Source organism: Paramormyrops kingsleyae, chromosome 25 (assembly GCF_048594095.1).
Source record: "Paramormyrops kingsleyae isolate MSU_618 chromosome 25, PKINGS_0.4, whole genome shotgun sequence".
NCBI classification, from domain to species: domain Eukaryota; kingdom Metazoa; phylum Chordata; class Actinopteri; order Osteoglossiformes; family Mormyridae; genus Paramormyrops; species Paramormyrops kingsleyae.
Window position 1 is genome coordinate 8,011,699 of NC_132821.1, and position 25,754 is coordinate 8,037,452.

General features: G+C 43.5%; 2 protein-coding genes across 2 annotated transcripts; both read right to left on the reverse strand.

Annotated features, from left to right (window-relative positions):
* Positions 1-6,572: 6,572 nt before the first annotated feature.
* LOC140583156 (uncharacterized) lies at positions 6,573-7,643 on the reverse strand. Its single transcript, XM_072707792.1, has 5 exons — positions 7,612-7,643; positions 7,317-7,533; positions 7,114-7,233; positions 6,872-7,032; positions 6,573-6,780 (listed from the first exon to the last, which is right to left on the reverse strand). Exons 1-5 carry the CDS (start codon positions 7,635-7,637, stop codon positions 6,573-6,575), a joined length of 732 nt encoding a protein of 243 aa, XP_072563893.1. The 5' UTR covers positions 7,638-7,643.
* A 691-nt stretch (positions 7,644-8,334) lies between these two features.
* On the reverse strand, positions 8,335-15,471 carry LOC140583157 (uncharacterized). Its single transcript, XM_072707793.1, has 12 exons — positions 15,365-15,471; positions 14,913-15,206; positions 14,618-14,834; positions 14,415-14,534; positions 14,173-14,333; positions 13,888-14,081; positions 13,499-13,597; positions 12,869-13,400; positions 8,850-9,071; positions 8,570-8,749; positions 8,406-8,462; positions 8,335-8,344 (listed from the first exon to the last, which is right to left on the reverse strand). The coding sequence occupies exons 2-12, from the start codon at positions 14,981-14,983 to the stop codon at positions 8,335-8,337; spliced, it is 1,863 nt and encodes a 620-aa protein (XP_072563894.1). The 5' UTR covers positions 14,984-15,206; positions 15,365-15,471.
* Positions 15,472-25,754: the final 10,283 nt, after the last annotated feature.

Consider the following 25,754-nt stretch of genomic DNA (forward strand, 5'->3'; position numbering starts at 1 on the left):
ACATCATGAGTGTGTTAAACACAGTAGAGGAGATGTATAATCAAATCATAATATGGAATTTAACGGGTGTTGACAGTTGAACTTACCTCCTTTGCGTCATCTCCTTACTCACCAACTTTGCAGAGCTCTGCTGGAGTGAGCCCAGGTACTCCACGAAGAACATTGCCTCATTCCACAAGGCAATGTTGTCACGCCGGAGGTCGGTGGCCACGGTGTGGTACTTGAGGAATCTGTCAGAGGAAGGACATGTATGTAAGTATCCATATGTACATAAACTTGTACATGCCACCATGACAATAGTGGGAGGACTGAACTTCCTTGAAGAAAACAGATACGACAATACAACACAAACCTACAATATACTGTTAAAAATCTACATGCTACCAACCTCTTCAGGCTCTTCATGTAGTTGACCTGAGTCTGCCTGGAGAGACCAGCCTCAGTCAGCTCCCGAAAGAAGAGCTTCGTCCTCTCCCTCTCCCTCAGAAATTCAAGGGATGGCTCTTCAGGGTTCACAAAAAACATGAACCTGCTGACGTTTTCCACCTGGAAAATAAAATCGGCATTACTTAATGAATATATTGCGTAGATATAAAGCTCCAAAAAATAATATAGTGAACTTTTATGGGAGACTTCACCGTCTGCTTGAAATTCTCAATCAGGAGATCCTTCTCCAAGTATGCGGCGAAGCCCTTCAGGAGGGGATGGTCCAGAGAATGTTTCCGGTGCAGTCCCTTCTCCTGCATCATGTGCCTGGAGGTCTGTGGCCACTGCACCTCCCGGGTACTGCCATGTGGAAAACATATTTCGTCTTAAAATTGCACCTTCAATTGGCTCACAAGCAAAAGCAAAAGGTATCAATGAAGCTGCAAATCCGAGACACTCATACTCACACTTGAAAGATCTCGCCGTTGCTGACACTGACTGCGTCCTCCGACTGCTCAGTCGCCGAGCTCTCCGGTCGCTGCACGGTTGTACCAGCCATCACAGGAACACTGCTGGTCTGCGCCGCTACTGCTGGGGAGGGGGTGTCAGGCACCACCATGTGGCGACGCTCCAGCTCCTGGATCATCCTTTCAGATAAATAAGTAAATAAAAAAAACTGTTAGTAAATGTCATACTGAAGAAACGAAGCGAGATGTGTAAAAAAGACTGAAGAGTTTTCCCACCAACCTGCTCATAGGATTAGCATCATCCATAATGTCTCGCAGGTGCCTGTAGCTGAACACCCTGCCCCACTGCAGAACTTCAAGCGCATCCTGCTTTGCCTTCTCCACTACTTCTTGGATGGCTTCTTTCGAAGATCTCTTCATGCACACCCTAGTCAGATGCACCGAGAGGCTTGCCTGTGTCTTCTTGCACACGGGGCAGAGCAGGAAATGCCTGTTGGAAGTACTGCGGATATAAAAAAACAACAACAAAAAAAAACAATTAACAGTTTTATGTAACAGTCAAGGAAGTGTTACTTAAGATTAGATTTAATTCATGATTTTCAGGACCCATTCCAGTCATCATCATCAACATTGTTCATTCCTCAGTGGTTTGGATAAATAACATTTGCATATCTATTGTCATCCTGATGGGTCCCAGACTGAGAAAAGTAATTAGTAAACTACATGATCACAACTACTAAAAGATTTTTACTAATTACAGTCGAACTTCGTTACAACGTACCTCGGGGGACATTAAGAATTTGTACGTTATAACCATAGTATGTTGTAACCAGGTCCCTCAAAATGAATGGAACGGGGGCTGCATGCAAGAAGTGCGGCCGGCGTGGAATGCTTCGTGAGGATAGGTTCATACAGTTAGGCGCGTTGCTAAGCGATGTAGATGGCCGGCAACAGCCGATTCTGAATTGTGCACGCGCTGGGAAGATGAGGCTGTACGTTGTAACGATGGTCAGTTTGCCTATTTTCCTCTGAAAATCATACGTTATATCGAAGTTTACGCTGTAAAGGTGTATGTTCTAAGCGATACCGGCAAATGGAATAATGCAATACGCGAATTCGGGACATCGAAATTTGAACGTTGTATTGGTGTAAACGTTATAAACGGGGTATGTTGTAACGAGGTTCGACTGTAGTTACATTTATATCAAGCAATATAAGCCCTTATATTTTAGCAATCTGAAAGTGCTACAGAGTAAAAATAAAGAGATTAAATAGGAGAATCTATAAAATGTCTTTCTAAAAAGATGAGTTTTTGTAATTAAAAAAAGTTGCTTCGAAATATTGTTTTAGTTTTGTAGTGGATGCAATTTAAGTTTAAACAATAGTACTGTAGTCAGTTTAAGAGACTTAAGCAGTGTCAGTAAACTACATACAAAGATGAACAACACAGTTTCTACACATTCAAAAGCAATAATAAATTGATCGTAATTACTTACGCCTTGGAAGCCATTCTTCACGAGTTGTTCAACAAAAGATGAAATCTTGAGCAGAATCTGGAGCTCTTGTCTCGCTGGAAGCAGAGGTAGAGTGACTGTACATGCGGAGGTCTCCTCTTAATATACGATTCTGACCGCCCCCCCGCCCCCTCGTAGCCCCGCCCACCCCATCCCACCCCACTCCACCCCCGGTGTCACTCTGAGGGACACTTCCACTGGAAGACAGTTTCAAACAATATAACTTTTAAAAAGGATAAGAACTGAATTTTTATTTCTAAATAAGGTGATAAATCGATAGTGCAGTTATAAAACTTCTGCACGATTTCGCCACCACACCACAAAAATATAGTAGCCTATTTAATATAATATAAATCTACCCAAACAAAAGATCCCTTATGTTGCTTGCTGACATACATTTCATTTGTGTCTGTCTTTGCCATTTCAAAACCATGTTGTGACTCTTGTGTGACTTTAATATAAGCTATTGGAGCTGTAATATTGTCAGTTTTACAATCTCTTGATTAATGTGGAAGATCGTAATTTAACATACATAGGATGGTAATAAAGAATGTTTGCTTTCTTATGTGTCGGTCACGGTAAGCAACCGCAACGGCCCGCATACCAAGCTACAGCGATTCTGAGCAATATTGGCAGTATGATCCAATTTCGATTTCGCCGTTTTTACCCCGAAATTTCTGCACGAATTCGCCACCACACCACATATATATAGTATACTATAATATAATTTACCCAAACAACGGATCCCTTATGTTGCTTGCTTATATACATTTAATTTCTGTCTGTCTTTGCCATTTCAAAACCATGTTGTGACTCTTGGGTGACTTTAATATAAGCTATTGGAGCTGTAATATTGTCCGTTTTACAATCTCTTGATTAATGTGGAAGATCATAATTTAACATACATAGGATGATAATAAATAATGTTTGCTTTCTTATGTGTCGGTCACGGTAAGCAACCGCAACGGCCCGCATACCAAGCTACAGCGATTCTGAGCAATATTGGCAGTATGATCCAATTTCGATTTCGCCGTTTTTACCCCGAAATTTCTGCACGAATTCGCCACCACACCACATATATATAGTATATACTATAATATAATTTACCCAAACAACGGATCCCTTATGTTGCTTGCTTATATACATTTAATTTCTGTCTGTCTTTGCCATTTCAAAACCATGTTGTGACTCTTGGGTGACTTTAATATAAGCTATTGGAGCTGTAATATTGTCCGTTTTACAATCTCTTGATTAATGTGGAAGATCATAATTTAACATACATAGGATGATAATAAATAATGTTTGCTTTCTTATGTGTCGGTCACGGTAAGCAACCGCAACGGCCCGCATACCATCGGAAAGCTGCAGCGATTCTGAGCAATATTGGCAGTATGATCCAATTTCGATTTCGCCGTTTTTACCCTGAAATTTCTGCCTGAATTTGCCCCCCCTCCCCGCCGCCTTGCTCTAACCCACTCTCGCACTCGCTCACTATTTGGAGCGAGCCAGCCTTAAAGGGCCCAGATAGCATTACTGATGGTACCATATATTGTTCTAATCCGTACTGTTGTGACACAGACAAATTGACATACAGTGACTACTAATATTAGCAGGATAGACTCAGTGTATAATGTTCCGAATATTTTGGTGTATTGCTCGGCATTACTGGTTGTTTAATACATTTATTTTAGTCACTCTGTTTACCTGATCTCAGCCTAATTGTTGCGCTGGCAGATAGTTGGGGGATGGGTAGCCGTGCATGTGCATCGCAGAGAGGTGAAAAACAGCAATCAAGGAAACAATAGCCCTCATCTCAGAAGCCGATGTTAACGACTTGAGTAACTGACCTGCTTGATTCAAATGCTGATGACTCCCAGGCTGAGGAATTTGTAACTAAATAGTTGGATTAAAAATATTTGCATCATTGTAATTTGCTCACAACTACAGCTAACTTGCCTGTGTGGCCCTGTTCCCTGTTTTCTTCTGCTTATTACTTACTTTTAGTTGAATTTCCAATTGTCATCTCCATTGTTTAGTGCTCAATGTCTTTGATAAATAACATCATATATATAATATGTCTAATATAAGTTTAATAACTTTATAATTTAATATAAGTTAGGACAAGCTTAATACTCTAATTGTATATCAACTATATATATCATAATTAGCCCTTCTGAAGTCTGTTACCCGTCATCTCAGATGTTGATGTTAACCGCTTCAGTAAGTAACCTGTGGGTCGCACTGGTAAAATAATTGAGGTTATTTTTCCTTAAAACGGTCATCATGTTTTTATGCTCCACAAATACTGTAGGTTGTCAGCTTTATTTGCCTGTGTACATTTTATATTGTCTGTCATTGCTTTGACCTCTGTGATTTTGCTAAGGTTATCCTGCTAATTCCCTTGCAAACTGTAAAATAAAAGCGTGATTATTTGAGTAGACGGGCTGTGTGTTTCAGTTCGTCACGTGCTTTGGTGTATTTGCGGTGTATTACAGGTCAGTGTGCCATGCATCAGATAGGTAGTGGCCCAGTCTATAATGCTCCAAATATTTTGAAGGGTTACTCTAAAACTGCTGGGGCTATTGACATGTGTCTGGTCTCTGTGTGGACCACAAATGTTGTGCTTTAATTTGATGCTTAATTTGGCTTTATAGCCTGAGGTAGGAGCTCAAACAGACCTCATTCTAGGCATCCGTACAGATTGTCAGGCCCTTCCGAAGTCTGTTACCCCTCATCTCAGATGTTGATGTTAACCGCTTGAGTAAGTGACCTGTGGGTCGCACTTAAACTACTGTAATACTTGGGGCAACGACAAGGTCTTAAACTTTATACATTGTCAAAAAAAACCCCAAAACAATTATACTAGAAAAGTGTCACTTTATTTCACATTTAAAGAGTTATTTCACATAAAAACTGCATACAAGAAAATAGTACAGTGCAATCAGGATGTACTTGGGCCAATTGATTAGAAATTAAGAGCTTTAAATTTGATGAATGAATAATCTGCCCGACCTTGCATGGTGGAATAATCTACCCACATCACTTTTGGGAAGAGTAGCAAACAATCAAAATGATGATCTTGCCAAAAATTAACTACATGTTCTCAATGGTTCTCAGTCCCTCTCCCCTGAACGATTTCCTCTGCACCCCATAATCGAACAACAGTTCCTCCCCAACATTAATCCTGTTCAGGGCCAAAAGCAAAATAACATCCTGTCCCCCGACGGCTGGGCTGTACAGTCTTGGCCGGAGGTTGGCCTTCTTATGGGAATGATTAATCAGCCGGCCAAAAGGCTGTATGCCCGGGTGACAGGCACACTCAGACTTATGGCTGTTCCGGAAGAAGAACATGTAGCCAGATTCTTCTTCCTTCGTCGATGAGTGAATCCGCTGGCCCTCAGTGGCTGTGACTACCGGCCCGTGGTAGTCACACACCACCTCACCAGCCTGGAACTGCCGGGTGGCGCAGACTCCCTTCCCCTTCCCCGCAATGTCCATCACCACAAGTCCCTTCCACTTCTGGTTGTGGATGAGCTCCTGGATGTGGCTAGAGTCCATGGCAGTGTCCACCGAACCCACTGGTCTCCAGTCCTTCAGAACGCTGGCCGCGCTGGGAACGTTACTTTTCCAGCCTTGGTTCCTGATCCAAGCGTCGACCCGGGACTCGGTGGGCTGCCGTCTGCCAAAGTGTGCTGTCAAGAACAAAGTAAATTGTTGTTAGTTAAGAAGCCTATGTAGATAGGACCGTTTCACAGTAAAAAATGTCATTAGTGCTACAAACAATACTCACACAAGACATGCCGTACGCGCATCCTCATCTGGGCCTTCAGCCAGCGATCATAGAGCTGCCGCTGAAACCGGCCCGACGTCTGCGAGCGTGCTGTCTTGTCTGGGATGTCGCCATCCAGGGTCACGGGGTGGGTCCGAAGGAGCTGATCGAACGCTGCCTGGACATCCATCTGTTGGTTGGATGCCGGGGCAGCATCCCGTGCGGCACCACGGGCAGAACAGCTGGGTCCTTCCTCTGCGGAGTCAGCGCTGAGATAAATATAAAAATAAAAAAAATTAAAAAAAACCCACAAACGTTTAAGGTTAGTGTTCAGTGGTGAGGGCTTTGGTTGTGTGTCTTGATGTTGGTAAGTGTGTTGACAAACAGAAAACATGCCTACCTTGAGTCACCTGCCAGCTTCTTCAGCAGCTTACTGGCCAGCACCACATTCCGCGACTGCTTCATCCGGTAGTGCTCGTCAGCCGTCGCAGTGGAATGAGTGAGGTAATCGGCCACCAAGGACTTCTCTTGGTCCGTCAAGTCCTTGGTGGCCGTCTCAAAGATGCGCCGGGCCGTCTGGTAGGTGACTGGATCCAGCTTGTATCTAAAATACAAAAATACATTTATTAATACGTCTCACACAACACGTATGTAGAACATATTATAGGGGGAATTAATCATGACGATCAGCTCACTTTTGGTGCAGCCGGTTGAGGTCATTCGAAGCGTTGAACGCCGGCCTGCCTGCGGTGGAGACGAAGAACCGTTTGTCTCCTCCCAGGTCATCCAGTGTCGTCCGGCTCCTCTTGGAGCTCAGGAGCTGTGGCCGTACCTGGGTGAAGTAGATGTCGAACCACTGTTGGCAGAGGAAAACAGATTAAATCGCTGCTCTTGAAATAAACTATGAAATAAATCTTATCAAACTTGATATACTTACCGTCTCCTCCTCAGAGGACAATGCAAACGTGGCCGCTTGCTGCGCCGACGTCTTGTGTTCCTTCACCACAATCACCGTATGGTCGGCCTCGGACGTGCTCCTGGTCATCCACTCCTGGACCTACACAATACAATGATGTCCCACTGATAAATAAGAGTATCGGCAAAAAGGAAAAGTGAAGACAAAAAGAATACAACACTTACGGTCATGTGCTCCACCACGCCTGGTGGCTGGAGATGCTTCAGAATCACCGTGGCCTCCAGGTAGTAGAGGACAAGGCAGCACTCTGCACACTCCAGGGGCATCTCCTCCGGATACACCTTGCCAAGGACTGCCAAGAAGTCGTTCTTGGCAGCCCTCAGCACGGCCCAGCAGTCCTCTGGACTCTTCTCTGGGCTCATCCCCGTGAGAATGACATGACTATGTGGGTGGGAGAAGAAAATTCAATTACTGTCAATCCTAATCAATACAGTACACATTTTAATAAAATGTGCTCACAATGTAAAATGGCTCTGCTTCTCCATGCAGTGCACTCCAGGAGCAGTGAGGGAGATAAAAAAAAAACATCATGAGTGTGTTAAACACAGTAGAGGAGATGTATAATCAAATCATAATATGGAATTTAACGGGTGTTGACAGTTGAACTTACCTCCTTTGCGTCATCTCCTTACTCACCAACTTTGCAGAGCTCTGCTGGAGTGAGCCCAGGTACTCCACGAAGAACATTGCCTCATTCCACAAGGCAATGTTGTCACGCCGGAGGTCGGTGGCCACGGTGTGGTACTTGAGGAATCTGTCAGAGGAAGGACATGTATGTAAGTATCCATATGTACATAAACTTGTACATGCCACCATGACAATAGTGGGAGGACTGAACTTCCTTGAAGAAAACAGATACGACAATACAACACAAACCTACAATATACTGTTAAAAATCTACATGCTACCAACCTCTTCAGGCTCTTCATGTAGTTGACCTGAGTCTGCCTGGAGAGACCAGCCTCAGTCAGCTCCCGAAAGAAGAGCTTCGTCCTCTCCCTCTCCCTCAGAAATTCAAGGGATGGCTCTTCAGGGTTCACAAAAAACATGAACCTGCTGACGTTTTCCACCTGGAAAATAAAATCGGCATTACTTAATGAATATATTGCGTAGATATAAAGCTCCAAAAAATAATATAGTGAACTTTTATGGGAGACTTCACCGTCTGCTTGAAATTCTCAATCAGGAGATCCTTCTCCAAGTATGCGGCGAAGCCCTTCAGGAGGGGATGGTCCAGAGAATGTTTCCGGTGCAGTCCCTTCTCCTGCATCATGTGCCTGGAGGTCTGTGGCCACTGCACCTCCCGGGTACTGCCATGTGGAAAACATATTTCGTCTTAAAATTGCACCTTCAATTGGCTCACAAGCAAAAGCAAAAGGTATCAATGAAGCTGCAAATCCGAGACACTCATACTCACACTTGAAAGATCTCGCCGTTGCTGACACTGACTGCGTCCTCCGACTGCTCAGTCGCCGAGCTCTCCGGTCGCTGCACGGTTGTACCAGCCATCACAGGAACACTGCTGGTCTGCGCCGCTACTGCTGGGGAGGGGGTGTCAGGCACCACCATGTGGCGACGCTCCAGCTCCTGGATCATCCTTTCAGATAAATAAGTAAATAAAAAAAACTGTTAGTAAATGTCATACTGAAGAAACGAAGCGAGATGTGTAAAAAAGACTGAAGAGTTTTCCCACCAACCTGCTCATAGGATTAGCATCATCCATAATGTCTCGCAGGTGCCTGTAGCTGAACACCCTGCCCCACTGCAGAACTTCAAGCGCATCCTGCTTTGCCTTCTCCACTACTTCTTGGATGGCTTCTTTCGAAGATCTCTTCATGCACACCCTAGTCAGATGCACCGAGAGGCTTGCCTGTGTCTTCTTGCACACGGGGCAGAGCAGGAAATGCCTGTTGGAAGTACTGCGGATATAAAAAGACAACAACAAAAAAAAACAATTAACAGTTTTATGTAACAGTAAAGGAAGTGTTACTTAAGATTAGATTTAATTCATGATTTTCAGGACCCATTCCAGTCATCATCATCAACATTGTTCATTCCTCAGTGGTTTGGATAAATAACATTTGCATATCTATTGTCATCCTGATGGGTCCCAGACTGAGAAAAGTAATTAGTAAACTACATGATCACAACTACTAAAAGATTTTTACTAATTACAGTCGAACTTCGTTACAACGTACCTCGGGGGACATTAAGAATTTGTACGTTATAACCATAGTATGTTGTAACCAGGTCCCTCAAAATGAATGGAACGGGGGCTGCATGCAAGAAGTGCGGCCGGCGTGGAATGCTTCGTGAGGATAGGTTCATACAGTTAGGCGCGTTGCTAAGCGATGTAGATGGCCGGCAACAGCCGATTCTGAATTGTGCACGCGCTGGGAAGATGAGGCTGTACGTTGTAACGATGGTCAGTTTGCCTATTTTCCTCTGAAAATCATACGTTATATCGAAGTTTACGCTGTAAAGGTGTATGTTCTAAGCGATACCGGCAAATGGAATAATGCAATACGCGAATTCGGGACATCGAAATTTGAACGTTGTATTGGTGTAAACGTTATAAACGGGGTATGTTGTAACGAGGTTCGACTGTAGTTACATTTATATCAAGCAATATAAGCCCTTATATTTTAGCAATCTGAAAGTGCTACAGAGTAAAAATAAAGAGATTAAATAGGAGAATCTATAAAATGTCTTTCTAAAAAGATGAGTTTTTGTAATTAAAAAAAGTTGCTTCGAAATATTGTTTTAGTTTTGTAGTGGATGCAATTTAAGTTTAAACAATAGTACTGTAGTCAGTTTAAGAGACTTAAGCAGTGTCAGTAAACTACATACAAAGATGAACAACACAGTTTCTACACATTCAAAAGCAATAATAAATTGATCGTAATTACTTACGCCTTGGAAGCCATTCTTCACGAGTTGTTCAACAAAAGATGAAATCTTGAGCAGAATCTGGAGCTCTTGTCTCGCTGGAAGCAGAGGTAGAGTGACTGTACATGCGGAGGTCTCCTCTTAATATACGATTCTGACCGCCCCCCCGCCCCCTCGTAGCCCCGCCCACCCCATCCCACCCCACTCCACCCCCGGTGTCACTCTGAGGGACACTTCCACTGGAAGACAGTTTCAAACAATATAACTTTTAAAAAGGATAAGAACTGAATTTTTATTTCTAAATAAGGTGATAAATCGATAGTGCAGTTATAAAACTTCTGCACGATTTCGCCACCACACCACAAAAATATAGTAGCCTATTTAATATAATATAAATCTACCCAAACAAAAGATCCCTTATGTTGCTTGCTGACATACATTTCATTTGTGTCTGTCTTTGCCATTTCAAAACCATGTTGTGACTCTTGTGTGACTTTAATATAAGCTATTGGAGCTGTAATATTGTCAGTTTTACAATCTCTTGATTAATGTGGAAGATCGTAATTTAACATACATAGGATGGTAATAAAGAATGTTTGCTTTCTTATGTGTCGGTCACGGTAAGCAACCGCAACGGCCCGCATACCAAGCTACAGCGATTCTGAGCAATATTGGCAGTATGATCCAATTTCGATTTCGCCGTTTTTACCCCGAAATTTCTGCACGAATTCGCCACCACACCACATATATATAGTATACTATAATATAATTTACCCAAACAACGGATCCCTTATGTTGCTTGCTTATATACATTTAATTTCTGTCTGTCTTTGCCATTTCAAAACCATGTTGTGACTCTTGGGTGACTTTAATATAAGCTATTGGAGCTGTAATATTGTCCGTTTTACAATCTCTTGATTAATGTGGAAGATCATAATTTAACATACATAGGATGATAATAAATAATGTTTGCTTTCTTATGTGTCGGTCACGGTAAGCAACCGCAACGGCCCGCATACCATCGGAAAGCTGCAGCGATTCTGAGCAATATTGGCAGTATGATCCAATTTCGATTTCGCCGTTTTTACCCTGAAATTTCTGCCTGAATTTGCCCCCCCTCCCCGCCGCCTTGCTCTAACCCACTCTCGCACTCGCTCACTATTTGGAGCGAGCCAGCCTTAAAGGGCCCAGATAGCATTACTGATGGTACCATATATTGTTCTAATCCGTACTGTTGTGACACAGACAAATTGACATACAGTGACTACTAATATTAGCAGGATAGACTCAGTGTATAATGTTCCGAATATTTTGGTGTATTGCTCGGCATTACTGGTTGTTTAATACATTTATTTTAGTCACTCTGTTTACCTGATCTCAGCCTAATTGTTGCGCTGGCAGATAGTTGGGGGATGGGTAGCCGTGCATGTGCATCGCAGAGAGGTGAAAAACAGCAATCAAGGAAACAATAGCCCTCATCTCAGAAGCCGATGTTAACGACTTGAGTAACTGACCTGCTTGATTCAAATGCTGATGACTCCCAGGCTGAGGAATTTGTAACTAAATAGTTGGATTAAAAATATTTGCATCATTGTAATTTGCTCACAACTACAGCTAACTTGCCTGTGTGGCCCTGTTCCCTGTTTTCTTCTGCTTATTACTTACTTTTAGTTGAATTTCCAATTGTCATCTCCATTGTTTAGTGCTCAATGTCTTTGATAAATAACATCATATATATAATATGTCTAATATAAGTTTAATAACTTTATAATTTAATATAAGTTAGGACAAGCTTAATACTCTAATTGTATATCAACTATATATATCATAATTAGCCCTTCTGAAGTCTGTTACCCGTCATCTCAGATGTTGATGTTAACCGCTTCAGTAAGTAACCTGTGGGTCGCACTGGTAAAATAATTGAGGTTATTTTTCCTTAAAACGGTCATCATGTTTTTATGCTCCACAAATACTGTAGGTTGTCAGCTTTATTTGCCTGTGTACATTTTATATTGTCTGTCATTGCTTTGACCTCTGTGATTTTGCTAAGGTTATCCTGCTAATTCCCTTGCAAACTGTAAAATAAAAGCGTGATTATTTGAGTAGACGGGCTGTGTGTTTCAGTTCGTCACGTGCTTTGGTGTATTTGCGGTGTATTACAGGTCAGTGTGCCATGCATCAGATAGGTAGTGGCCCAGTCTATAATGCTCCAAATATTTTGAAGGGTTACTCTAAAACTGCTGGGGCTATTGACATGTGTCTGGTCTCTGTGTGGACCACAAATGTTGTGCTTTAATTTGATGCTTAATTTGGCTTTATAGCCTGAGGTAGGAGCTCAAACAGACCTCATTCTAGGCATCCGTACAGATTGTCAGGCCCTTCCGAAGTCTGTTACCCCTCATCTCAGATGTTGATGTTAACCGCTTGAGTAAGTGACCTGTGGGTCGCACTTAAACTACTGTAATACTTGGGGCAACGACAAGGTCTTAAACTTTATACATTGTCAAAAAAAACCCCAAAACAATTATACTAGAAAAGTGTCACTTTATTTCACATTTAAAGAGTTATTTCACATAAAAACTGCATACAAGAAAATAGTACAGTGCAATCAGGATGTACTTGGGCCAATTGATTAGAAATTAAGAGCTTTAAATTTGATGAATGAATAATCTGCCCGACCTTGCATGGTGGAATAATCTACCCACATCACTTTTGGGAAGAGTAGCAAACAATCAAAATGATGATCTTGCCAAAAATTAACTACATGTTCTCAATGGTTCTCAGTCCCTCTCCCCTGAACGATTTCCTCTGCACCCCATAATCGAACAACAGTTCCTCCCCAACATTAATCCTGTTCAGGGCCAAAAGCAAAATAACATCCTGTCCCCCGACGGCTGGGCTGTACAGTCTTGGCCGGAGGTTGGCCTTCTTATGGGAATGATTAATCAGCCGGCCAAAAGGCTGTATGCCCGGGTGACAGGCACACTCAGACTTATGGCTGTTCCGGAAGAAGAACATGTAGCCAGATTCTTCTTCCTTCGTCGATGAGTGAATCCGCTGGCCCTCAGTGGCTGTGACTACCGGCCCGTGGTAGTCACACACCACCTCACCAGCCTGGAACTGCCGGGTGGCGCAGACTCCCTTCCCCTTCCCCGCAATGTCCATCACCACAAGTCCCTTCCACTTCTGGTTGTGGATGAGCTCCTGGATGTGGCTAGAGTCCACGGCAGTGTCCACCGAACCCACTGGTCTCCAGTCCTTCAGAACGCTGGCCGCGCTGGGAACGTTACTTTTCCAGCCTTGGTTCCTGATCCAAGCGTCGACCCGGGACTCGGTGGGCTGCCGTCTGCCAAAGTGTGCTGTCAAGAACAAAGTAAATTGTTGTTAGTTAAGAAGCCTATGTAGATAGGACCGTTTCACAGTAAAAAATGTCATTAGTGCTACAAACAATACTCACACAAGACATGCCGTACGCGCATCCTCATCTGGGCCTTCAGCCAGCGATCATAGAGCTGCCGCTGAAACCGGCCCGACGTCTGCGAGCGTGCTGTCTTGTCTGGGATGTCGCCATCCAGGGTCACGGGGTGGGTCCGAAGGAGCTGATCGAACGCTGCCTGGACATCCATCTGTTGGTTGGATGCCGGGGCAGCATCCCGTGCGGCACCACGGGCAGAACAGCTGGGTCCTTCCTCTGCGGAGTCAGCGCTGAGATAAATATAAAAATAAAAAAAATAAAAAAAAACCCACAAACGTTTAAGGTTAGTGTTCAGTGGTGAGGGCTTTGGTTGTGTGTCTTGATGTTGGTAAGTGTGTTGACAAACAGAAAACATGCCTACCTTGAGTCACCTGCCAGCTTCTTCAGCAGCTTACTGGCCAGCACCACATTCCGCGACTGCTTCATCCGGTAGTGCTCGTCAGCCGTCGCAGTGGAATGAGTGAGGTAATCGGCCACCAAGGACTTCTCTTGGTCCGTCAAGTCCTTGGTGGCCGTCTCAAAGATGCGCCGGGCCGTCTGGTAGGTGACTGGATCCAGCTTGTATCTAAAATACAAAAATACATTTATTAATACGTCTCACACAACACGTATGTAGAACATATTATAGGGGGAATTAATCATGACGATCAGCTCACTTTTGGTGCAGCCGGTTGAGGTCATTCGAAGCGTTGAACGCCGGCCTGCCTGCGGTGGAGACGAAGAACCGTTTGTCTCCTCCCAGGTCATCCAGTGTCGTCCGGCTCCTCTTGGAGCTCAGGAGCTGTGGCCGTACCTGGGTGAAGTAGATGTCGAACCACTGTTGGCAGAGGAAAACAGATTAAATCGCTGCTCTTGAAATAAACTATGAAATAAATCTTATCAAACTTGATATACTTACCGTCTCCTCCTCAGAGGACAATGCAAACGTGGCCGCTTGCTGCGCCGACGTCTTGTGTTCCTTCACCACAATCACCGTATGGTCGGCCTCGGACGTGCTCCTGGTCATCCACTCCTGGACCTACACAATACAATGATGTCCCACTGATAAATAAGAGTATCGGCAAAAAGGAAAAGTGAAGACAAAAAGAATACAACACTTACGGTCATGTGCTCCACCACGCCTGGTGGCTGGAGATGCTTCAGAATCACCGTGGCCTCCAGGTAGTAGAGGACAAGGCAGCACTCTGCACACTCCAGGGGCATCTCCTCCGGATACACCTTGCCAAGGACTGCCAAGAAGTCGTTCTTGGCAGCCCTCAGCACGGCCCAGCAGTCCTCTGGACTCTTCTCTGGGCTCATCCCCGTGAGAATGACATGACTATGTGGGTGGGAGAAGAAAATTCAATTACTGTCAATCCTAATCAATACAGTACACATTTTAATAAAATGTGCTCACAATGTAAAATGGCTCTGCTTCTCCATGCAGTGCACTCCAGGAGCAGTGAGGGAGATAAAAAAAAACATCATGAGTGTGTTAAACACAGTAGAGGAGATGTATAATCAAATCATAATATGGAATTTAACGGGTGTTGACAGTTGAACTTACCTCCTTTGCGTCATCTCCTTACTCACCAACTTTGCAGAGCTCTGCTGGAGTGAGCCCAGGTACTCCACGAAGAACATTGCCTCATTCCACAAGGCAATGTTGTCACGCCGGAGGTCGGTGGCCACGGTGTGGTACTTGAGGAATCTGTCAGAGGAAGGACATGTATGTAAGTATCCATATGTACATAAACTTGTACATGCCACCATGACAATAGTGGGAGGACTGAACTTCCTTGAAGAAAACAGATACGACAATACAACACAAACCTACAATATACTGTTAAAAATCTACATGCTACCAACCTCTTCAGGCTCTTCATGTAGTTGACCTGAGTCTGCCTGGAGAGACCAGCCTCAGTCAGCTCCCGAAAGAAGAGCTTCGTCCTCTCCCTCTCCCTCAGAAATTCAAGGGATGGCTCTTCAGGGTTCACAAAAAACATGAACCTGCTGACGTTTTCCACCTGGAAAATAAAATCGGCATTACTTAATGAATATATTGCGTAGATATAAAGCTCCAAAAAATAATATAGTGAACTTTTATGGGAGACTTCACCGTCTGCTTGAAATTCTCAATCAGGAGATCCTTCTCCAAGTATGCGGCGAAGCCCTTCAGGAGGGGATGGTCCAGAGAATGTTTCCGGTGCAGTCCCTTCTCCTGCATCATGTGCCTGGAGGTCTGTGGCCACTGCACCTCCCGGGTACTGCCATGTGGAAAACATATTTCGTCTTAAAATTGCACCTTCAATTGGCTCACAAGCAAAAGCAAAAGGTATCAATGAAGCTGCAAATCCGAGACACTCATACTCACACTTGAAAGATCTCGCCGTTGCTGACACTGACTGCGTCCTCCGACTGCTCAGTCGCCGAGCTCTCCGGTCGCTGCACGGTTGTACCAGCCATCACAGGAACACTGCTGGTCTGCGCCGCTACTGCTGGGGAGGGGGTGTCAGGCACCACCATGTGGCGACGCTCCAGCTCCTGGATCATCCTTTCAGATAAATAAGTAAATAAAAAAAACTGTTAGTAAATGTCATACTGAAGAAACGAAGCGAGATGTGTAAAAAAGACTGAAGAGTTTTCCCACCAACCTGCTCATAGGATTAGCATCATCCATAATGTCTCGCAGGTGCCTGTAGCTGAACACCCTGCCCCACTGCAGAACTTCAAGCGCATCCTGCTTTGCCTTCTCCACTACTTCTTGGATGGCTTCTTTCGAAGATCTCTTCATGCACACCCTAGTCAGATGCACCGAGAGGCTTGCCTGTGTCTTCTTGCACACGGGGCAGAGCAGGAAATGCCTGTTGGAAGTACTGCGGATATAAAAAAACAACAACAAAAAAAAACAATTAACAGTTTTATGTAACAGTCAAGGAAGTGTTACTTAAGATTAGATTTAATTCATGATTTTCAGGACCCATTCCAGTCATCATCATCAACATTGTTCATTCCTCAGTGGTTTGGATAAATAACATTTGCATATCTATTGTCATCCTGATGGGTCCCAGACTGAGAAAAGTAATTAGTAAACTACATGATCACAACTACTAAAAGATTTTTACTAATTACAGTCGAACTTCGTTACAACGTACCTCGGGGGACATTAAGAATTTGTACGTTATAACCATAGTATGTTGTAACCAGGTCCCTCAAAATGAATGGAACGGGGGCTGCATGCAAGAAGTGCGGCCGGCGTGGAATGCTTCGTGAGGATAGGTTCATACAGTTAGGCGCGTTGCTAAGCGATGTAGATGGCCGGCAACAGCCGATTCTGAATTGTGCACGCGCTGGGAAGATGAGGCTGTACGTTGTAACGATGGTCAGTTTGCCTATTTTCCTCTGAAAATCATACGTTATATCGAAGTTTACGCTGTAAAGGTGTATGTTCTAAGCGATACCGGCAAATGGAATAATGCAATACGCGAATTCGGGACATCGAAATTTGAACGTTGTATTGGTGTAAACGTTATAAACGGGGTATGTTGTAACGAGGTTCGACTGTAGTTACATTTATATCAAGCAATATAAGCCCTTATATTTTAGCAATCTGAAAGTGCTACAGAGTAAAAATAAAGAGATTAAATAGGAGAATCTATAAAATGTCTTTCTAAAAAGATGAGTTTTTGTAATTAAAAAAAGTTGCTTCGAAATATTGTTTTAGTTTTGTAGTGGATGCAATTTAAGTTTAAACAATAGTACTGTAGTCAGTTTAAGAGACTTAAGCAGTGTCAGTAAACTACATACAAAGATGAACAACACAGTTTCTACACATTCAAAAGCAATAATAAATTGATCGTAATTACTTACGCCTTGGAAGCCATTCTTCACGAGTTGTTCAACAAAAGATGAAATCTTGAGCAGAATCTGGAGCTCTTGTCTCGCTGGAAGCAGAGGTAGAGTGACTGTACATGCGGAGGTCTCCTCTTAATATACGATTCTGACCGCCCCCCCGCCCCCTCGTAGCCCCGCCCACCCCATCCCACCCCACTCCACCCCCGGTGTCACTCTGAGGGACACTTCCACTGGAAGACAGTTTCAAACAATATAACTTTTAAAAAGGATAAGAACTGAATTTTTATTTCTAAATAAGGTGATAAATCGATAGTGCAGTTATAAAACTTCTGCACGATTTCGCCACCACACCACAAAAATATAGTAGCCTATTTAATATAATATAAATCTACCCAAACAAAAGATCCCTTATGTTGCTTGCTGACATACATTTCATTTGTGTCTGTCTTTGCCATTTCAAAACCATGTTGTGACTCTTGTGTGACTTTAATATAAGCTATTGGAGCTGTAATATTGTCAGTTTTACAATCTCTTGATTAATGTGGAAGATCGTAATTTAACATACATAGGATGGTAATAAAGAATGTTTGCTTTCTTATGTGTCGGTCACGGTAAGCAACCGCAACGGCCCGCATACCAAGCTACAGCGATTCTGAGCAATATTGGCAGTATGATCCAATTTCGATTTCGCCGTTTTTACCCCGAAATTTCTGCACGAATTCGCCACCACACCACATATATATAGTATACTATAATATAATTTACCCAAACAACGGATCCCTTATGTTGCTTGCTTATATACATTTAATTTCTGTCTGTCTTTGCCATTTCAAAACCATGTTGTGACTCTTGGGTGACTTTAATATAAGCTATTGGAGCTGTAATATTGTCCGTTTTACAATCTCTTGATTAATGTGGAAGATCATAATTTAACATACATAGGATGATAATAAATAATGTTTGCTTTCTTATGTGTCGGTCACGGTAAGCAACCGCAACGGCCCGCATACCAAGCTACAGCGATTCTGAGCAATATTGGCAGTATGATCCAATTTCGATTTCGCCGTTTTTACCCCGAAATTTCTGCACGAATTCGCCACCACACCACATATATATAGTATATACTATAATATAATTTACCCAAACAACGGATCCCTTATGTTGCTTGCTTATATACATTTAATTTCTGTCTGTCTTTGCCATTTCAAAACCATGTTGTGACTCTTGGGTGACTTTAATATAAGCTATTGGAGCTGTAATATTGTCCGTTTTACAATCTCTTGATTAATGTGGAAGATCATAATTTAACATACATAGGATGATAATAAATAATGTTTGCTTTCTTATGTGTCGGTCACGGTAAGCAACCGCAACGGCCCGCATACCATCGGAAAGCTGCAGCGATTCTGAGCAATATTGGCAGTATGATCCAATTTCGATTTCGCCGTTTTTACCCTGAAATTTCTGCCTGAATTTGCCCCCCCTCCCCGCCGCCTTGCTCTAACCCACTCTCGCACTCGCTCACTATTTGGAGCGAGCCAGCCTTAAAGGGCCCAGATAGCATTACTGATGGTACCATATATTGTTCTAATCCGTACTGTTGTGACACAGACAAATTGACATACAGTGACTACTAATATTAGCAGGATAGACTCAGTGTATAATGTTCCGAATATTTTGGTGTATTGCTCGGCATTACTGGTTGTTTAATACATTTATTTTAGTCACTCTGTTTACCTGATCTCAGCCTAATTGTTGCGCTGGCAGATAGTTGGGGGATGGGTAGCCGTGCATGTGCATCGCAGAGAGGTGAAAAACAGCAATCAAGGAAACAATAGCCCTCATCTCAGAAGCCGATGTTAACGACTTGAGTAACTGACCTGCTTGATTCAAATGCTGATGACTCCCAGGCTGAGGAATTTGTAACTAAATAGTTGGATTAAAAATATTTGCATCATTGTAATTTGCTCACAACTACAGCTAACTTGCCTGTGTGGCCCTGTTCCCTGTTTTCTTCTGCTTATTACTTACTTTTAGTTGAATTTCCAATTGTCATCTCCATTGTTTAGTGCTCAATGTCTTTGATAAATAACATCATATATATAATATGTCTAATATAAGTTTAATAACTTTATAATTTAATATAAGTTAGGACAAGCTTAATACTCTAATTGTATATCAACTATATATATCATAATTAGCCCTTCTGAAGTCTGTTACCCGTCATCTCAGATGTTGATGTTAACCGCTTCAGTAAGTAACCTGTGGGTCGCACTGGTAAAATAATTGAGGTTATTTTTCCTTAAAACGGTCATCATGTTTTTATGCTCCACAAATACTGTAGGTTGTCAGCTTTATTTGCCTGTGTACATTTTATATTGTCTGTCATTGCTTTGACCTCTGTGATTTTGCTAAGGTTATCCTGCTAATTCCCTTGCAAACTGTAAAATAAAAGCGTGATTATTTGAGTAGACGGGCTGTGTGTTTCAGTTCGTCACGTGCTTTGGTGTATTTGCGGTGTATTACAGGTCAGTGTGCCATGCATCAGATAGGTAGTGGCCCAGTCTATAATGCTCCAAATATTTTGAAGGGTTACTCTAAAACTGCTGGGGCTATTGACATGTGTCTGGTCTCTGTGTGGACCACAAATGTTGTGCTTTAATTTGATGCTTAATTTGGCTTTATAGCCTGAGGTAGGAGCTCAAACAGACCTCATTCTAGGCATCCGTACAGATTGTCAGGCCCTTCCGAAGTCTGTTACCCCTCATCTCAGATGTTGATGTTAACCGCTTGAGTAAGTGACCTGTGGGTCGCACTTAAACTACTGTAATACTTGGGGCAACGACAAGGTCTTAAACTTTATACATTGTCAAAAAAAACCCCAAAACAATTATACTAGAAAAGTGTCACTTTATTTCACATTTAAAGAGTTATTTCACATAAAAACTGCATACAAGAAAATAGTACAGTGCAATCAGGATGTACTTGGGCCAATTGATTAGAAATTAAGAGCTTTAAATTTGATGAATGAATAATCTGCCCGACCTTGCATGGTGGAATAATCTACCCACATCACTTTTGGGAAGAGTAGCAAACAATCAAAATGATGATCTTGCCAAAAATTAACTACATGTTCTCAATGGTTCTCAGTCCCTCTCCCCTGAACGATTTCCTCTGCACCCCATAATCGAACAACAGTTCCTCCCCAACATTAATCCTGTTCAGGGCCAAAAGCAAAATAACATCCTGTCCCCCGACGGCTGGGCTGTACAGTCTTGGCCGGAGGTTGGCCTTCTTATGGGAATGATTAATCAGCCGGCCAAAAGGCTGTATGCCCGGGTGACAGGCACACTCAGACTTATGGCTGTTCCGGAAGAAGAACATGTAGCCAGATTCTTCTTCCTTCGTCGATGAGTGAATCCGCTGGCCCTCAGTGGCTGTGACTACCGGCCCGTGGTAGTCACACACCACCTCACCAGCCTGGAACTGCCGGGTGGCGCAGACTCCCTTCCCCTTCCCCGCAATGTCCATCACCACAAGTCCCTTCCACTTCTGGTTGTGGATGAGCTCCTGGATGTGGCTAGAGTCCATGGCAGTGTCCACCGAACCCACTGGTCTCCAGTCCTTCAGAACGCTGGCCGCGCTGGGAACGTTACTTTTCCAGCCTTGGTTCCTGATCCAAGCGTCGACCCGGGACTCGGTGGGCTGCCGTCTGCCAAAGTGTGCTGTCAAGAACAAAGTAAATTGTTGTTAGTTAAGAAGCCTATGTAGATAGGACCGTTTCACAGTAAAAAATGTCATTAGTGCTACAAACAATACTCACACAAGACATGCCGTACGCGCATCCTCATCTGGGCCTTCAGCCAGCGATCATAGAGCTGCCGCTGAAACCGGCCCGACGTCTGCGAGCGTGCTGTCTTGTCTGGGATGTCGCCATCCAGGGTCACGGGGTGGGTCCGAAGGAGCTGATCGAACGCTGCCTGGACATCCATCTGTTGGTTGGATGCCGGGGCAGCATCCCGTGCGGCACCACGGGCAGAACAGCTGGGTCCTTCCTCTGCGGAGTCAGCGCTGAGATAAATATAAAAATAAAAAAAATTAAAAAAAACCCACAAACGTTTAAGGTTAGTGTTCAGTGGTGAGGGCTTTGGTTGTGTGTCTTGATGTTGGTAAGTGTGTTGACAAACAGAAAACATGCCTACCTTGAGTCACCTGCCAGCTTCTTCAGCAGCTTACTGGCCAGCACCACATTCCGCGACTGCTTCATCCGGTAGTGCTCGTCAGCTGTCGCAGTGGAATGAGTGAGGTAATCGGCCACCAAGGACTTCTCTTGGTCCGTCAAGTCCTTGGTGGCCGTCTCAAAGATGCGCCGGGCCGTCTGGTAGGTGACTGGATCCAGCTTGTATCTAAAATACAAAAATACATTTATTAATACGTCTCACACAACACGTATGTAGAACATATTATAGGGGGAATTAATCATGACGATCAGCTCACTTTTGGTGCAGCCGGTTGAGGTCATTCGAAGCGTTGAACGCCGGCCTGCCTGCGGTGGAGACGAAGAACCGTTTGTCTCCTCCCAGGTCATCCAGTGTCGTCCGGCTCCTCTTGGAGCTCAGGAGCTGTGGCCGTACCTGGGTGAAGTAGATGTCGAACCACTGTTGGCAGAGGAAAACAGATTAAATCGCTGCTCTTGAAATAAACTATGAAATAAATCTTATCAAACTTGATATACTTACCGTCTCCTCCTCAGAGGACAATGCAAACGTGGCCGCTTGCTGCGCCGACGTCTTGTGTTCCTTCACCACAATCACCGTATGGTCGGCCTCGGACGTGCTCCTGGTCATCCACTCCTGGACCTACACAATACAATGATGTCCCACTGATAAATAAGAGTATCGGCAAAAAGGAAAAGTGAAGACAAAAAGAATACAACACTTACGGTCATGTGCTCCACCACGCCTGGTGGCTGGAGATGCTTCAGAATCACCGTGGCCTCCAGGTAGTAGAGGACAAGGCAGCACTCTGCACACTCCAGGGGCATCTCCTCCGGATACACCTTGCCAAGGACTGCCAAGAAGTCGTTCTTGGCAGCCCTCAGCACGGCCCAGCAGTCCTCTGGACTCTTCTCTGGGCTCATCCCCGTGAGAATGACATGACTATGTGGGTGGGAGAAGAAAATTCAATTACTGTCAATCCTAATCAATACAGTACACATTTTAATAAAATGTGCTCACAATGTAAAATGGCTCTGCTTCTCCATGCAGTGCACTCCAGGAGCAGTGAGGGAGATAAAAAAAAACATCATGAGTGTGTTAAACACAGTAGAGGAGATGTATAATCAAATCATAATATGGAATTTAACGGGTGTTGACAGTTGAACTTACCTCCTTTGCGTCATCTCCTTACTCACCAACTTTGCAGAGCTCTGCTGGAGTGAGCCCAGGTACTCCACGAAGAACATTGCCTCATTCCACAAGGCAATGTTGTCACGCCGGAGGTCGGTGGCCACGGTGTGGTACTTGAGGAATCTGTCAGAGGAAGGACATGTATGTAAGTATCCATATGTACATAAACTTGTACATGCCACCATGACAATAGTGGGAGGACTGAACTTCCTTGAAGAAAACAGATACGACAATACAACACAAACCTACAATATACTGTTAAAAATCTACATGCTACCAACCTCTTCAGGCTCTTCATGTAGTTGACCTGAGTCTGCCTGGAGAGACCAGCCTCAGTCAGCTCCCGAAAGAAGAGCTTCGTCCTCTCCCTCTCCCTCAGAAATTCAAGGGATGGCTCTTCAGGGTTCACAAAAAACATGAACCTGCTGACGTTTTCCACCTGGAAAATAAAATCGGCATTACTTAATGAATATATTGCGTAGATATAAAGCTCCAAAAAATAATATAGTGAACTTTTATGGGAGACCTCACCGTCTGCTTGAAATTCTCAATCAGGAGATCCTTCTCCAAGTATGCGGCGAAGCCCTTCAGGAGGGGATGGTCCAGAGAATGTTTCCGGTGCAGTCCCTTCTCCTGCATCATGTGCCTGGAGGTCTGTGGCCACTGCACCTCCCGGGTACTGCCATGTGGAAAACATATTTCGTCTTAAAATTGCACCTTCAATTGGCTCACAAGCAAAAGCAAAAGGTATCAATGAAGCTGCAAATCCGAGACACTCATACTCACACTTGAAAGATCTCGCCGTTGCTGACACTGACTGCGTCCTCCGACTGCTCAGTCGCCGAGCTCTCCGGTCGCTGCACGGTTGTACCAGCCATCACAGGAACACTGCTGGTCTGCGCCGCTACTGCTGGGGAGGGGGTGTCAGGCACCACCATGTGGCGACGCTCCAGCTCCTGGATCATCCTTTCAGATAAATAAGTAAATAAAAAAAACTGTTAGTAAATGTCATACTGAAGAAACGAAGCGAGATGTGTAAAAAAGACTGAAGAGTTTTCCCACCAACCTGCTCATAGGATTAGCATCATCCATAATGTCTCGCAGGTGCCTGTAGCTGAACACCCTGCCCCACTGCAGAACTTCAAGCGCATCCTGCTTTGCCTTCTCCACTACTTCTTGGATGGCTTCTTTCGAAGATCTCTTCATGCACACCCTAGTCAGATGCACCGAGAGGCTTGCCTGTGTCTTCTTGCACACGGGGCAGAGCAGGAAATGCCTGTTGGAAGTACTGCGGATATAAAAAAACAACAACAAAAAAAAACAATTAACAGTTTTATGTAACAGTCAAGGAAGTGTTACTTAAGATTAGATTTAATTCATGATTTTCAGGACCCATTCCAGTCATCATCATCAACATTGTTCATTCCTCAGTGGTTTGGATAAATAACATTTGCATATCTATTGTCATCCTGATGGGTCCCAGACTGAGAAAAGTAATTAGTAAACTACATGATCACAACTACTGAAACATGTTTACTAATTAGTTACATTTATATCAAGAAATATAAGCCCTTTGTGAACACTGCAAATAAAAAAAATGGTATTCTACACTTTAATACTCCTTACTACTAATTTAAAGATAATTAGTATAAAATACATTTTATTTGTATTGCACTTTATATTTCAGCAATCTCAAAAGTGCTACAGAGCAAAAAATAAAGAGATAAAACAGGAGAATCGATAAAGTACCTTAACAAAATGTCTTTCGAAAAAGATGAGTTTTTAGTAATTAAAAAAAGTTGCTTCGAAATATTGTTTTACTTTTGTAGTGGATGCAATTTAAGTTTTAACAATAGTAGTCAGTTTAAGAGACTTAAGCACAGTGTCAGTAAACTACATACAAGGATGAACAAGTTATCCACAGTTTCTACACATTCAAATGCAATAATAAATTGATCACAACTTACGCCTTGGAAGCCATTCTTGACGAGTTGTTCGACAAAAGATGAAACCTTGAGCAGAATCTGGAGCTCTTGTCTCGCTGGAAGCAGAGGTAGAGTAACTGTACATGCGGAGGTCTCCTCTTAATATACCATTCTGACCGCGTCCCCTCCCCCTCGTAGCCCCGCCCACCCCAGCCCCAGTGTCATTCTGAGGGACACTTTGAAAGACAATTTGAAAAAAATGTAACTTTTAAAAAGGATAAGAACTGAATTTATATTTCTAAATAAAGTGATAAATCGATAGTGCAGTTCTAAAACTTCTGCACCAATTCGCCACCACACCACAAATATATAGTGTATACTATAATATAATTTACCCAAACAACAGATCCCTGATGTTGCTTGCTCATATACATTTGATTTGTGTCTGCGTTTGCCATTTCAAAACCATGTTGTGACTCTTGGCTGACTTTAATATAAGCTATTGGAGCTGCAATAATTTCCGTTTTACAATACCTTGATTAATGTGGAAGATCGTAATTTAACATACATAGGATGATAATAAAGAATGTTTGCTTTCTTATGCGTCGGTCACGCTAAGCAACCGCAACGCCCGGCATACCATCGGAAAGCTACAGCGATTCTGAGCAATTGTAGCGGAGAAATTTCGCCCCGCCTTGGTAGGGGAAAACTGGCGGTTATTCTACCCAGCGAGACTAAGTAATGAGAGGATTTGAGTCCCTCACCCCGAGTTCTTTTAGTCCCAGTATTTGCGTGTGCAAATATGTTTTACCCGTCCTGCTGCGGGAGGGTGTTGGAAGGCAGGTTCAGGGGACAAAAATGGACACGGTGGCACCCTGAAATATATACGTTTTCGGCCGGGTACCGATATAATCTGCCGACAACCCTGCACTCCCAAAACCTAGCACGTCGGGTGCGACGCCCCTACCCCCGGGTAGTTACACAATGTTTGAACGCATAAACCACCCTAAACACAAACGAGTGATTTATTGTAAACGGAAAGGTCGCTTCTCTTTCCGCTGTCCTCCAACC